Source organism: Anas platyrhynchos, chromosome 13, assembly GCF_047663525.1.
Source record: "Anas platyrhynchos isolate ZD024472 breed Pekin duck chromosome 13, IASCAAS_PekinDuck_T2T, whole genome shotgun sequence".
Lineage (NCBI taxonomy): Eukaryota > Metazoa > Chordata > Aves > Anseriformes > Anatidae > Anas > Anas platyrhynchos.
In genome coordinates this window covers 18,936,713-18,952,232 of record NC_092599.1, presented here as the reverse complement: position 1 = coordinate 18,952,232, position 15,520 = coordinate 18,936,713, and the positions used below count along the sequence as shown (strand labels likewise).

At 36.5% G+C, this 15,520-nt stretch overlaps 1 protein-coding gene across 1 annotated transcript in view; it reads left to right on the top strand.

Annotated features, from left to right (window-relative positions):
- Nucleotides 1-15,520, top strand: part of NUP210 (nucleoporin 210) — a 68,149-nt gene that overhangs the window by 32,044 nt on the left and 20,585 nt on the right. The window contains exons 13-24 of the mRNA XM_038185979.2: nt 647-845; nt 2,127-2,272; nt 4,869-5,090; nt 6,811-6,984; nt 8,218-8,410; nt 8,697-8,803; nt 11,012-11,116; nt 11,239-11,340; nt 13,116-13,244; nt 13,949-14,076; nt 14,959-15,094; nt 15,405-15,467. Coding sequence (XP_038041907.2) covers nt 647-845; nt 2,127-2,272; nt 4,869-5,090; nt 6,811-6,984; nt 8,218-8,410; nt 8,697-8,803; nt 11,012-11,116; nt 11,239-11,340; nt 13,116-13,244; nt 13,949-14,076; nt 14,959-15,094; nt 15,405-15,467 — 1,704 coding nt within the window. The remainder of the gene's footprint in view (nt 1-646; nt 846-2,126; nt 2,273-4,868; nt 5,091-6,810; nt 6,985-8,217; nt 8,411-8,696; nt 8,804-11,011; nt 11,117-11,238; nt 11,341-13,115; nt 13,245-13,948; nt 14,077-14,958; nt 15,095-15,404; nt 15,468-15,520) is intronic.

The window sequence follows — 15,520 nt, the reverse complement described above, 5'->3', positions numbered from 1 at the left end:
TAGAAATCTGGTTACTTATTTTAGATTTCTGACATTACTGGGGAGACCTTTGAGCCTTGGATGCCTTTGGAAATGTTTTGTCAACAGAAATGCACAAAAAAAAAGGCAGTCAAATAAGCTCATGTGAGAAAGGGCCATGAGTTCCCCCAGCTTCTGCAGACCTGCTGTGAGAGATCCAGGCTGGAGGCTGGGGACACTTGCTGACTATGTCAGGTCTAGCTCAAGTATTTGCCTTGTAGAAGTCAAGCTTGGATGCTCGAGCTGGCCCAGTTGGTTATGGTACCTCCTGGAGATAACATGCACCTTAATACTCGCTTTATGATTCATGCAGCAGAAGGGAGAGTTGTGCAAGTAGCAGTAGAAGGATCCCCAAGCTAATGAGAACTTGAACTCTTAAAGGACAGGAGCACTAACACAGTAAGAAGCTTTCCATGGCCTTTTTTGATACATTTCTGTGGTAAGTAAACACAAAAGCATGTTTGAATATGAGAGAGAATACTTTAAGCCATCAAAGGGAATCAGCAACTGAGACATGACTACAAGAGGGCTAATTAAAATAAGGAGAGCATAGTGAAGTCTTCCATTTCACCTGGTACCTTTCTGCAGATTTGATGCACCTCTGTCTTATGTTTCTTTCCTCCTTCAGGTGTTTGTAACTGAACCTAGTGGGATGGAGTTCACACCATGTCAAGTTGAAGCACGTGTTGGCCAAGTATTGGAGCTGCCCCTGAGAATTAACGGCCTAACCAATGTTGAAACAGGCGAGACAGTCCCACTGAGTGACTGCTCACACTTTGATCTAGTTGTGGAAGTAGAAAACCGTGGCGTGTTCGTGCCATTGCAAGGTGATTTAACCCCACCCCTCCCTGTTTTGGAACGTAAATTAAAATGTTACTAAATCATATACCTCCTTTAAATCAGTGTTTCATCTGCTATGTAGAGTATCGCTAGAGATATGCTTTTAGCTTAGAAGATGGGGATCAGAGTAGGTATGCAGTTTTATTTTGAGAATGTATTTACTTTTTTATGCAGAACTCCTTTGATATTTTTGATGTTTTGTGGGACTCTGAAAGTATTTTGGCAACTAATTTGTTGGAAAAAGTGCAGTCTGTCATGTCTCTACTGATACGGTGTTTTTAATATGCTTCTGTAACAAAGATGAATGTGTTTGAGGTAGGGCTGCAGGATTTGTAACACTAAGACTAAGAACTGCTTTGCCCTTCTTGTCCAGCAGTGCTTTCTGTTCTGTAAGACGGTGTTTGCTTGCAAGAAACTAAGATGATCAGCTGATAAAATTTTGCCAAAGCTCTGTTGTTCTTAAAATCATTGCTTTAAGAAGTGTAGCAACGACATGGAATCTGCATGTTATTTTCAAAGATTGCCATTAGTATTGCTTGGCTAAATGGATTCTGAGCAACGTGCTTGTTCCTGAGTCTGCTGAATTTAGTATGTTATTCAGATGTACTATTAATTTTTTCCCAGTTCCTCTTGTATGGAAGCTCTTTCCTGTGCTAGTAAGCCAGTAAAACCAGTCTGCATTGTGCCATCTGTTTGCCTGAGAGGCAGCTATTTTAAATGTCAGTGCATAATTTGCTCTTGTACTGTTTTACTTCCTTGTTGTTGATGTTTTTTTTCTGCAAAAAGAGGGGTGAGGGTAGATCCCCCTAACTCCAAAATGTTCTGAGTAAGCAGAAAAGTTGCACAAAAATACCTTAGCTTCAGCTAGAGAAAACAGAAACTGTAGGCAATGCAGCATGTTTGTGCAGGAAGGTTCGTCCCAACCATGCCACTTATTTGTGTTTAGTGATCCAGTTTCATCTTAAAACAGCAAGATCAAATTATTCCATTAAGAGAAAGAAAATCATATTAGTTTGTACCAGAGAAAAGACTCATGACCTGCTTTGGACAGGCTGAAAATAAAGAAGTTTGAGAGACATGAATCGTTCAATTGTTGGGTTTGAGATGAAAGACAGTAGTGAGTGTTTTACTTATTCAGATGGAGAGCGTGCCTCTAATTACTTCTGGTAGAAATGCTTCTGCTGAGAAAAGCTATGTAGAGCTAGCATTAAAGTGTCTAGGCATTTCTCTCCAAATATATATTTATATGTTTTTAATTTGTTTGATAGGAAGGCTTAAGCCAACTGCTGATTTTTGTAGTGGAGTCAAAGTGAAAGCTGAAACTCAAGGATACACTACGCTTGTTGTTAGTTATACCCATGGCCATGTCCACCTCAGTGCTAGCATCACCATTGCTGCCTATCTACCATTAAAAGTAAGTGTTCTATTTGTTTGTAAAGCGATCTATACCTTAAAATGCCTTTAAGTGACAAATCGCAACTTGATATTATGTAAGTAGTAGGGTTTAAAAAAAAAGTTGGATGGTTGATTTGCAGGAAAAGTCTTATGCTTTGGTTTGGGTCATTGTGTTTTAATCGTCATCTATGGAGCATATATGTGTATATGTATATGTTATATTTTTTATTATATATATAAAAATAACGTAGTGGAGTTTGTCTACACAGGTACTGTGTCTGCAACCCAGAAATCAATTTAGTGGTGAACTAACAGATTCTTTCAACTTCTGAAGGGGAAAGTGAATTTGAAATCATTGCCCATTTTTCAGATTTTTGGCAGAAGTCACAATTGCTTCATCTGAAGAAATACGCAGGACAGTTAATAGGAATAACCCTCATCTGAGTGAACTGCGGAGGAGTGGATATTTTGAGGGTGGAGGATAGCAAGCTTTATAGCACTGAGTTCCTCTTTCTGGTTAGTTTGCAGTTACCTGACTTCTACAAATTATTTTTCTTCTTTTTTTTTTTTTTTTTTTCCAATTTATTTTACTTTCATGTTCATCTTTTCATTGGAAGAGTAGTAAGAAATTCAGGGGTAGGGAGCAGTACTGCCAGGTAAATTAAATGCATAAATTAAGTTGTTAAATAACCAAATTTGAGTATGTAAAATGCTGAAAAACAACACTGTAGTACAACATCCAGACAATTCATTCATGAAACTGAATCCTTTAGAAATTGTGCATCTTTTTTAACATCCTACTTCAATTAGTAAAATAACTGTTCAGTATACGCTAAATGGATTGAAAATGATGTGAGACTAATCTTTTTTTCAACTGTTCATTTTAAATAATTAACAATTCGATTAAGAAGGTAATAAGGGTGCAGTTACGATTCTGTGTACATAATAGTAAATAAAAGTAAACGTAGTTTATGATTTCTGCTGTAATAGTATATAAACTTTTTTTTTTTGCAAGAATGGAAAGCTGACATTCATATCTGACAGTGAAAAGGAATGTTTTTCCCTACAAATGAGAGAAATGTTGGATAGGTTATTAAAGAAAACAGTAAGGAAAAAAAAACGAGGACAGGGTCAGTATTTGGAAATATAAAACAGTATACTTGTGTCTTCAGAGGTCAAGCACTGAATCTGCAAAACTGAAGTTTAATAGATTTGACCATGGCTTTTTTCCAAAATCTGGAATAAAAGTTTGTGCAAATCATTCAGACTTGACTGTAATGATGACTTTAATTTTTCAAGATGCTTTTCTGACAAAAATCTTAAATTGCAGAGTATAATTCATTGAAGATGCTGAAACACCCTGAGCAGTGTGTGTAAGCTTTTCTGTTGTTAGCAGTACGAGACAGTCTCTTTAATCAGGATATTTTTCATATGTATGCCATCATTCACGTTTACTGGCAAACCCCTTAGGGCATTATAACGCCACTTTCATCGATAAAGTAAAATGATTCCAGTGTACTTAACAGAGCCAAAATATACTGACATGGAGAATAGATTAAGTACACTTTTAAAAAATCTTTGCTTACGTATTCTGTGCTTAAAGAATAGAGATAATTTTTAAATCTGTGCTAAGATAAGCTTCACAGAGTGAAAAATTTTGCTTTAAAGTGTAGGATGGTGATTTCCATGTTCGTTTCCCTCCTTTCTATAGATAGAAATATTTATGATGCCCCAAAATGCATGCATTTTTCTGTCAGATGTCTGTCATAAAACAATTTATAGTATAAAAAGTGAGGAAAAATAAACAGAAGTCAAAGGGCAGGCAGACACTCAAAACTAGATCTCTTGTTTTTCCCATTGGGCTTTTACCTTTTATATTACACATATAACCAAGGAGTAACTGGGAGGAAAGAGGAACATTTATGCCAACTCTTCCCATGCCTCCTCTCTCTTCCTACGTAAAGGCGCCTGTGGGAAGAATTGAACCATCTCTTGTTAGGTGTTATTTCCTTCTTACTAAACTCTAAGTCAAATGGGGTTGTGGAACACACACTACAAATGGTTATTGTGTTTTAGTATGTCAGGTTAATTTCTGTGATGATAAACAGCACAGTCTATCCCAGTGATGCACATCAATCTGAAATTTCTTGTAGAGGTTTGAACTAAAACTTGTGTAGAAAAACAATTATGAGCACAGAACTGTGCTGGAGAGAGCACTGTAAAATGAAAGGAATTTTGAAGAGTAAAACTGGATATTATTTCATTCATTAAAGTGCTGTAAATTTGAAAAAATGTATTATCTCTCTGTGCTCAGCAGAGCATATTCAGCGTCATTCTCCTGTGGTAGCTCTTCATGAAAGATATGCAATTAGAACATAGTTAACTTTTCTCTGCATCCTTGGATTCTACTGAATAGAATCTGACCGGGTCGAATCGCTGTAGGTGATGCTAATCATTTTGGTACAACTCAATAATCAGATGTACAAACCACTGTAAGTAAAAAACACAGGACCAATCAAAACAACAAATAGGATCTTCTAGGAAGTTTTTGTTGCAAAGAGCAGTCAAAGTATTTGTGAATAGAATCATTAATCCCTAACTGTCATTCATTCCAGACTGTTGATCCTCCATCTGTTGCTTTAGTGACTCTGGGTTCCTCTAAAGATATGTTATTTGAGGGAGGACCTAGACCATGGGTGCAAGAGCCTTCCAAGTTCTTCAGGAACATCACTGCTGAGGATGAAGAAAGTATTGGCCTGTCTTTATTTGGACTTCCTACATCTCGGAATAACATCCAGCATTGGGTTAGAGTATCTTGCAAAAGCCTGGGAGAGCAAGTAAGTGCCAGAAGGTGTTTGTATTGTCCTCCATCAAATGCTGAGCTAAGGCAATTGAAAACAGGCTTCAGACAGATTTATGATACCATATACCTTTTTAAATAATGAGTAGTTTTTATAATAAACCAGTAAAGAGCTCACATTAAGTACATTGTTTATGCACTTTCTTCATTGTGATGCTGGTACAGGTTTTAGAGAGTTATTTCATAATGTTATGTTATAAAGTGGTTTATGATGGGTTTATTGCAGTATAAAGCCAAGTCACACTAACCTTATGTTGTAGAATGCATTAGAACAGACAGATCCAAATAACTGCAGCTTGCTTCAGTTTACATAAACAGGAATGTAGCAGAAGGTTACTGCACTAGACTGACTCTTCAGTATGACCTGCTCCTCTGAACCAAGTTATCTGCCAGTGTAATTGTGTTTATTCAAACAAATAACAATCACGTGAATGGCTGTAGTCATGTTCCACCTGGTCTTGTTTTCTCCAAAGTGCAGAAGTGATTTGTCCTGCTTTACCTACCTTGGTCAGTTTATGAAGCATTTAGCTTTGATTTCTTTTTTTTTTTTTTTCTCCTGTAATTTTGTGAGGCCTAAGTGTTTCAGTGTGGCTGCCAAATTGGTTAACTGGTTTTCTCAGCAGACACTGTACAAAGTATAGCTATTTTATGCCTGAAGGAGGGCAACAAAGCCAGTGTGGGTCCAGAAAATAATTTTTAAGAAGAATTTTTAAGAAGAGTTGCTGAGGGTACTGGGCTTATTTAGCCTGTAGAAAAGGAGGCTCAGGGGAGACCTTATCGCACTCTACAATTACCGTAAAGGATACTATAGAGAGATGGGGGTCATCTCCCATGCACAAACTGATAATGGCCTTAAGTTGCACCAGGGGAATTTTAGATTGGGTATCAAGAGAAATTTTTTACTGAAAGAGTTGTGCAGCATAGGAATAGGCTGCCCTGGGAAGTGGTTCAGTCACCATCCCTAGAGGCTTTCAAGAAAAGTATAGGTTTAGAACTTAGTAGTGCGGTTTAGTGGTGGACTTTAGTCCTAGGTTACAGGTTGGACTAGATGATATTTAGTGGTCTTTTCCAACCTGAATGTTTCTGTGATTCTGTTTCTGTAACTGGGGGTTGAGAAAGGACAACATATATTTTTGTTGCCTGTGACTGTGAATGCATTGGCTGACTCTCCTCGTGTTGTCCAGAACAGATAGCATCTGTGCGTCTTTGGCTACATACGGCAGATAACCAGATCTGCCACAGCCTGCTGGGATAATCTTCTCTGTGTTTATGTCCAACTTGTTTTGTTGAGGACTTAAGAGGGCATGTAAAATAAAGCTCAAGATGTTTTGAACATCTTCAGCTGGCTATAAATATTGTCTTTGAGCTGTTCTGTTCTCACTCTGACAAGAAAAAAAAAAATCAGCCTGTTAGCTTTTTAAGTTATGAAGGGTTTGTTTGTGTCAAGCTAGATGGTAGTAAACAGGAATACCTAGAAGAAGTTTCCAAGAATAGTACTTTGATAATGGCACAGAACTTCTCTTGAAATGCATGTCCTTTTAAATCTTGTGTCTTCAATAGTGCTATAAATCCACAAGAAACATATTTTGCTTGTTTCTTTTGACAGCAGAGTATAATTGAGATGTGTGAAATAGAATGTGCCTGTACTGAATAGTCTTTTTCTCTCTCCTCACTTTCCTGTTTTCATAATTTTATAGGTTATTGCCTTAACAGTTGGAAACAATCCCACAGTGACCAACCCTTTTCCAGCAGTTGAGCCTGCTGTGGTGAAGCTTATCTGTGCAGTCCCTTCACGACTCACTTTGACTCCTGTTTATGGAAGTCCTCAGCTTGATCTCTCCTGCCCTTTACTGCAACAAAACAAGCAAGTGGTAAGGCTGAGAAAAGAAACAGAAAAAAGTGTTATTGTAACATATAAATCAGTCTTTGGACCTCTACATAAGAAACAAAACAGTTGATTTGAAGATTGAGAGCGTAGCAGTAACTACAGGATTGTGGGCGGCACTTGTATCATTAACTGCTTTTGCAGAGAAGAGTCTGTGAGTTTCCTGCAGTGGTCGTTTGAATACGTTTATAAAGAGATGTTATCAGAAAGCAGGACTATATGCAAAAGCACACACATTGCGTCTTCTCACAAAAGAATCACTGTGAGGGTTCAGTGAACCTGACCTGTCTCAAAACTGGGGCTAAGCAGAAGGGGAGAAGTGAATGAAAGCAAGTTGAACTTTTACAACAACAGCAAAAAAAGGCAGGGGGGAGGAGTATATATGTTTCCAGTGGTTGTTTTTAAGGATAATCTTTTTCCCTGTACCATTTCACTCTAATGAAAATACTGTATTGAGTATATAGAGAGATATTTTACTGTACATTATTATTACAAGTGTACATTTGCATGTGCAGTGTGTATTGTTCAGTGACATCAGGTTTATTCAGTTTTGCAAATATGGGTGGTAGTGCATGGACAAATAAGTATGTATAGATTACCAAGCATTAAAACTTTCTTCTGTATCCAAATGAATGCTGTCATATCTTGTCTGCCGAGTAAACTGTTTTGTTGTGTTCATATTGCTTAAGGACATTTGCAGGTCATCCTAGTTTCATAAAACTAAAATACGTATTGAGTTGAGGAATCTTTCAATGTTATTTCTTTTACATAACAAGATAAGAAGTTTTTGCATATTATAAGTTATTTTAGACTTCACCTATATTTCTAGCTCTATACATGTATGTGTCAAGAGCTGGACTATATCAGTGCACTGTTTTTGCTAGCACATTACACGAGATGAACATTAAAATCTTGTGCTATATCTTCTGACTAATAGCAACATTTTTTATTTCTTCGAATTCCAAATCTGAAATACCTGAGCAGTGTAGTTTGGTTTTGGTTTAGCGTAATTTACTGGTTTAAAACTAAGCAAAACCAACAGCAAATACCCCTTGCAGTTGAAGTACACTTAATGACTTTGCATTGATGGCTTATTTTAATGAATATGACTCATGTAATGAATAAGTATTACAGAACTCAAAATACTTTTTTTTTTTTTCTTTTCATGATTAAAAATCCCCTTGCATCTTTTCAGTTCAAAATATTCATTCTTTTTCAGGTTCCTGTTTCAAATTATCGCAATCCAGTATTGGATTTGGCTGCTTATGACCAACAGGGAAGTAAATTTGATAACTTCAGTTCCCTGAGTATTATCTGGGAATCAACAAAAATGTCTTTAGCTAATATTGAGCCTAATATGCCAATGGAACTGATTCTGAAAGAAGATGGAAGCAGTCAAAAGAAAATGCACGGTAAAAATTAGTTTAAATGAGCATTTCATTATTTGAAGAGTCCAGGATTAAATCTATATGGTAGTGTCTGATCTTGATTAAGAAAGTAATGTAATCTGCAGTCATATTTCAGCTTGTCCTAAACTTGCATTTTAAGCCTGTATTATTAAACAAAAATAAACAAAAAGCCCATTTTTAGTGAGGAAAATCATTGTCGTCTTAGAATGACAATGGAAGAGGTGAACAGTTTATACTTTGTCTTTTTCTGCCCCATAATCAGATTTATTTTGCTTTTGTTTGGTTCCAGGCTTACAAACTGTTTTAGTTCATCACAAGTCTGGAACAACTGCTATTTCTGCAACTGCAACAGGATACCAACAATCTCATCTCAAGGCAGCTAAAGTAAAAATACCGGTACTCAGAACTCTTTTTTTGTTGTTTTTTTTTTTATTTTGGGGGGAGAGGCGAGGGGTTGGGTGGGCAGGGCAGGATGTGCAATTATTTCTTTGTGATGCTTAATGTGTAGTATTTGTATATATTTATTTTCCCAGTGCATAGTAACCTAAAATTAAGGCAATTCCATAACCAGTTCTGAAGAAAGATTCGTACCACTAGATTTTCTTAATGTTTATGGCTCTTTTTTTTTTGTCTTCATCATTATTTTCTGCTATCCATATCAAATATGTCCTATTCTTTTCCCTTTACATCTTTCATTTAGTCTTCTTTCAATCCAGACTTCTTTAATGAACTGGTGAAGCTCAGCTACTTATCCTTCACCAAACAAACCATGTGCTTAATGCAGTTTTTGCACGGGAAGGCAAATGTATTATTTCCACTTGCAAAACAGGGTAGGGATGTTATAGGTAAGCAAAGCAAAAGCTGGCTGATACTGTCATATGAATTGTATGTAAAATCTGTGCTCTGACTAATGTTCTTGTTCTTTGAACTCCATTGGTCATAAAGAAGGGAGAGGATACTCATGTATACGGTGCTAGCCATATAAATGAGTTGTAATGATAGAAGTCAATAGCCATTCCTTACAATACTTAAATCTGTAGACATTTAACACATGGAAGAACAGCAGTGTAAAGTAGTGATGATAAGCACAGAAGGCAGATGTAAACAGTAGTTGATTTTCTGTTGTTGTTTGTGATGTTTTATTTTAACTAAATTTAAGGGCAAATTTCAGCCTGCGAAACGCCCTAACATGCATAGTAACTAACTTAAAATATCGTGCTTCTCTAAATTCTGTTTTAATTTTGGTAAGCAAGATTTAAGTAGTTCCTTGACTCTATACAGTTCTAAATCATACCATAAATATAGAGTTGAGACTAAATTACGGCGCTAGTGGTTACAGTATTTTTAATCCAGAGTGGGTCACAAATAGACATTCATAATGTGAAGTATCCTATGTCCCAGTTTTCTGTCAGTCAAATTCTGCCAAATCTTGGACTGACTATTACTTCAAGTTACTAGATTAGAGAGGTGGTTCTGTGCCACCTGAGATACTTGGTTCTGTATCTTTTTCTCTTGAGAAAATTGAGTTGTAATCAGGATGCCTGGTGTTCTTCAGTCATTCTGTAATTTTATGTGCTCTGCTTCATTGCATCAATATTCAATATTCTTTCTCACATCTAGGCATTAGAGTGAATTCTCTAAACTTCCTATCAAGTTGATAGAAGTTCATATTATTTCAGTATGTGATATATACATGCATAATGGTACTGAAGTTCTCATGTAGTCTGTGTGTTTGGGAGAAAGCCTTTCTGCTCAAAGTGTAGTTGTAGGCCTCACTTCTGCTACAGTTACATGGATTTATGTGTTGCTTGTGTAAATTAGATGATTCGCTTTTTTTTCAAATGCATTAGAAGAAGTCTGCTATATTCTGCTTTCAAAACTGTCCATACTTATTTTTTTCTAACAGACAAATAAAAATCTAATAGATGGTATATTAAGATGTCTTGATCACTGTTCCCTGTTTAAGTGGAACAGTCATTATGTCGTTAGGGAAAGATGACATCCTCTCTACATCAAGGAAATCACTCTACTAATTAGGTGAAATGGGCACATAATACTAACTTCCTCTGAAAACCATTTTCCCTTTTTAAGCTAATGTTGTTATGAATGAATGATTAGAGTTGCATCTGGTCCAGTGTTTATGTACTTAAATTTCAGGAAAAATTTCTTTTGGTGGCCTGCTAGGAAGAATCCTAAAAAGATCTTGAAAGAGAAGAAAATAATCTCTTTCCACTTGCTTGTTCTGTATGAACTTAAAGCAGGTCTCTGAGTTAATACCCTATCTGTATGTCAGACGTGGTTAATTGATCCTGTGAAGTCTTAAGTGAATAGGCCTTTGTTCTTTAGCTTGGACAAAGATGCAGAATATGATAGCATGTCCTGTATCTGACCTTACATGAAGAGGAACACTAGCAGCTGAGAAGAACGCTAGCAGCTGAAACAATCGCTTGATCTTCTGGATGTTCTATTAATGGAAACTTCTCCAGATCTGGCTCTTTGTTCATCTGCTTTAAGAATTCTTTCCTGCATATAAAAGAGACTTGTATCATTTTCTAACGTTTAGTATTTGCTGTCACACCTGGTAAATGGAATTGTTTCTTTTAGTATGAACCTCTTCTACCTGTGTCTGCTGCTATTGAGCTGATTCTAGTGGAAGATGTAAAAGTCAGCCCTACTGATGTCTCCATTTACAATCACCCTGACATACAGGTAATGCATTATTTTGCTGATTATTCTAGAATATCAAGAATTATGACATGGGTAAGGATGCCAGTTTTAGCAAAGTACGAGCAAGATGGAATTTAATTTGGGGTGCTTTTTTGTTTTTGCAGGCAGAACTGTTCATCAAAGAAGGTTCTGGATACTTTTTCATTAATACCAGTGTTGCAAACATTGTCACTGTGAGTCATGAGGAAACTCAAGGTGTTGCTTTGGTGAGTGAAGTAACATAATTTTATGTCTGTTTGGCAATCTGAATGTGATTGTGTGTGTGCGTGTGTGTGTTCCAAGTATTGGAAGGGGATTGGTATTGGATGGGATGACTGTTCTAAATTCAGTCTCATACTTTCAGAGTGTGCAACCTCTAACCCCTAACAAAAAGGTTACAAGCATTGTGAACAGGATTACACATCTTCTAGAAAGCTAACAAAGCCTATCTGACACTTGCAGTAATATATTGGTTTCATTCTGTCATATTTACACTATTTTATTTTTATTATTCTTTTAGTGGAGATGTAAGAAATCCCTTTCATACTTAAGGAGAGAATGCATTATGTGTTTGTTTTTTTTCTGTCTCCAATTTTTCTTAAGGGGAAAATATAATTAACTACAGTAAAATACTACAGTGGTGCAGTTGTGTAGAATCATAGATCATAGAATCATAGATTCATTAAGGTTCTCTAGAGCAGAAGGAAGTCTTGGCTAAGAAATGAACTAAAATATGTCCTCACACAATTAGCTTTTATCACAGCAATAAAGCTAGCTATATGATAACCTTGCTGTGTTTCAGTGCGCTGGCAACCTACATAATCTTTCAAAGCTATTGGTCCAGATCAGCTGTCCTTGCTGATCCTATGTCCTATAAGCATATAAAATAAAGTTTGTGTGTCACACTTGCTTCTCCATTTTGTTTGGATGCATGTTAATGTATGCCCCCAGTGTATGCATCAGTAACCTCCTTGGGAATGGCTGTCATTCTGACAGCTGGTATTTATTAGGACTTTATTTTAATTTTGAGGCAAAAGAAAAGCAGTGCCCTCAAAGAACAAAATGCCAACCGTTCCAACTCCTCTTACTGGTTACTCCTGTAGTGCTGCCAAGTAATGCTATGAATTTTATTAAATTCCTTTGAATTGGGAGGCCTGGTTGTCGGTCACCCTTTGTTTCAGATAATTATTTTCCATAAGTATGTAAGAGTAGGACACCAAACATCTGTGCTGTCTCTGGCCAAAGTGAAGGCCCCTGTGGTGGAGAGAATAGTCAGGATTGTCCCTGGAGTGTGTGTAGCAAGGTCAGGCAAAACTGCAAGAGAACTGCAGAGGTAATGCAGACAAAAGGATGGAAGTGTGACCTTGAGGACGTGTATGGAGAGAGGACTTTAGGATGGGTGCCTAGTTGTGAGAGCTTTTGCTTGTGAGCAAAGCTCCGTTTCTTTATCACTTTATTCTTGCTGTATGCTGGTGAGTGTAATGTAAGTTCTTTGTTTAAAAATAAAGAAAAAAATGTATCCAAGAAATACCTGATTAGTCAATTGTTCCCCTACTTGGAAAGATCTTCCACCAGCAATAACTGTAAAGAATCTCCTAGGAAGCAGTACTAATGCTTTACAGGCATAATATCTATCCTTATTTTTTTTCCCAATAATTTTGTTTTTCTGTTTTCTAAGAAAAGTTTCATTGATACATTTTTGTTGTCTATTGTTATTCTGATGGCAAAAGGAGAATAACAAAATGTCACACTTGCTTCTAGATGAAGATTTTTTAATTCAGTTGCTGCCCAGGGCCATTTGCACTAGCTCAATACTATGATACTGTTTAACTGCATTTTACGGCTTTAATTTTGCTTCAGTGGAAGAATTATCTGTGTCTAAGGCTTGGAGACTTCTGCATCCAACTAATTCTGCCCTAGAAGGGAAACAAATTTTATCCTGTGAATGACAGACAAATGAAAATAAGAAATGCTATAGTAGAATTTTCTTTTGGCATTGTAGGTGTATCCTCTGCTTCCAGGATCAGTGACCGTAATGATTCATGACTTGTGTTTGGCTTTCCCTGCACCAGCTAAAGCTGAAATTCATGTATCTGATATACAGGAACTGTACGTCCGAGTTGTTGACAAGGTTAGTAGCTTTGAACCAGTGTTAGTAGATGATCCAGATTGTCCTGACACCTTGTGCTGATTGTAAGCATACACCTAAGACATGTACAGGGTGGTACTGTGTAGTGGTTAGGGCCCTCTGCTACAGCTCTATCACCGTAGAGAAAGTTTTATCTCCCTGTACCTGTTTCTCCCTCCCAAATTTATGTTAGGTCCTTAATCGTTCAGAGTATCAAGTGTCTCCTACTTGATATTCAGTGCAGCAGCAATCTCAACTTTTGTATTTACACATCAATGTTAATTCATAATTTATATGAACACACTAATTTACATTTCCTGTTGTTTGAAGTGCTTGAGAGCGATTCTTTTAGGAGCATGTTTTGCCCCAAGGTCGTTTTCCATATGTTATGCTTTAAAAATAAACACAAAAAATGTCCACCTCACTTTACTTACCAGCTTCAGTAAGTCTTACACAAAATAAGTGTTGATATTCCTAGATGTTTTAATTTCAGCTTACCAGCTGAAAGACCTGAATTCATTTTTTAATTTGATACTAACTATAGCTGGCAGGGATTATTCTTTAAAAGCAGTGCTAATCTATGCTTTGGGCCTTATCTCTAATACTCTACAAAAAGTGTAATATAAAATAAAAGAAAACATGTATGTCAATAAATAAGAATTATTTTTAAAATAGTTGAAAAATGACTGGATTTGACTGTATTTCAGGTGGAGATTGGAAAAACAGTTAAGGCTTATGTCAGAGTTTTGGATGACTCTAAGAAACCTTTTCTGGCTAAATACTTCACTGTCATGGATCTAAAACTAAGGGCAGCGTCTCAAATTGTTTCACTTGTGTAAGTTCATCGATTTGTTTTTTTTTATTAATCTGCAAATGTTTATAGGCAGAATAAGAAAAATGAATAAAGATATTTGCTTGAAGGCACAGTGGTATACAATGAATGGTCTTTTGGTAATGCATTTACTTCAAAAGTTGTGTTTCTAAAGTAGAGCTTCAAAGTTTTGATTACCTGTTAAATGTCCTCAAAAAATTGCTTAGCTTAACCCTCTAAGTCTCGTTGGCTGATTAATGAAACTTCCCATGTGCTGTAACATTTCATGGGGCCATCAGCATCTCGGAAGGCATGACTTTGCAAATAACATGAGGTGAAAAAATGTATTTGTGGAGACATGTTATCAAGCTCATTGGCTGCTTTTTATAAGCAGGTAGGTTAAATCCTTGTATTGTCTAGAAGCTTCCTATTTTCCAAGCTCTAAACACAATGATTAAAATCAGAGGTAAAAAACTTTTTGGACCGATTTTTATTGTTGAAACAATGAATAATAAAAGCATTCGGCTTTGTATGGAGAAGTATGTGCTCGTTTGTGCATGCATCATGCAGTACTCTCTGGCTGTATCAATCCCACTCCATTAATTCGTGTTAAAGTGTGTACTTGAGGCCTGTCCCACAATTGCCTGTACCTGTGAAATTGTTACTGGATTCCCTGGCAGAGTTGTGGCCTGCATCAGCTAGCACTCTTGTTTCTATTTCATTTAAAAATGAAATACAGGCTACAAAGAGCCATTTCATTGCGTTTCACGTTGAGTTGTGATATTTACGTAGTCACTTAATAGTTCTTATGATGAAACCGATATACACTAAATAAGTCTGTTGCAGTTGTTATTCATGTACTTTATTCAGTGAACTTACGTGTTTTAATGTATTTCCTCACTACAGCCCACTTGCTGAAGCTCTCGATGACCATACTGCAGCATTTTTAGTGCATGGGGTGGCCTTAGGTCAGACTAGTCTTATGGCAACTGTTACGGACAGAAGAGGACAAAGAATCAATTCTGCTCCACAACAGATTGAAGTAAATCATTTTAGATTAAATATGTGTGTAAACAAAATCTGTTATGATAGCACAGGAATAGTATACTTTTGTTAATTTATAATCTGCCAGAATAATCTGTTTACTTTTTCTGCTCAGAACTTCCCCAAATGTTAGTCTGTTTCAGATTTCAGTGTTTGTCAACTGCAAACGATGAGTTTAGTTTCTGCATGCTCAATTTACTGTAATTACGCAAATAAAGCCCCAGTTTTATACTTGTACGTAATAAATCTTGACATAATTCGTCTGATTAAAATGGCATGAAGACACGTATTCATATTTCCATTTTTAGGTCTTTCCCCCATTTAGACTACTGCCAAGGAAAGTGACCCTGATTATAGGGGCCATGATCCAGGTAAGGCATTTTCTAACATATTTTCTTTGTTTTGTAATTTCTCTTTTAAAATA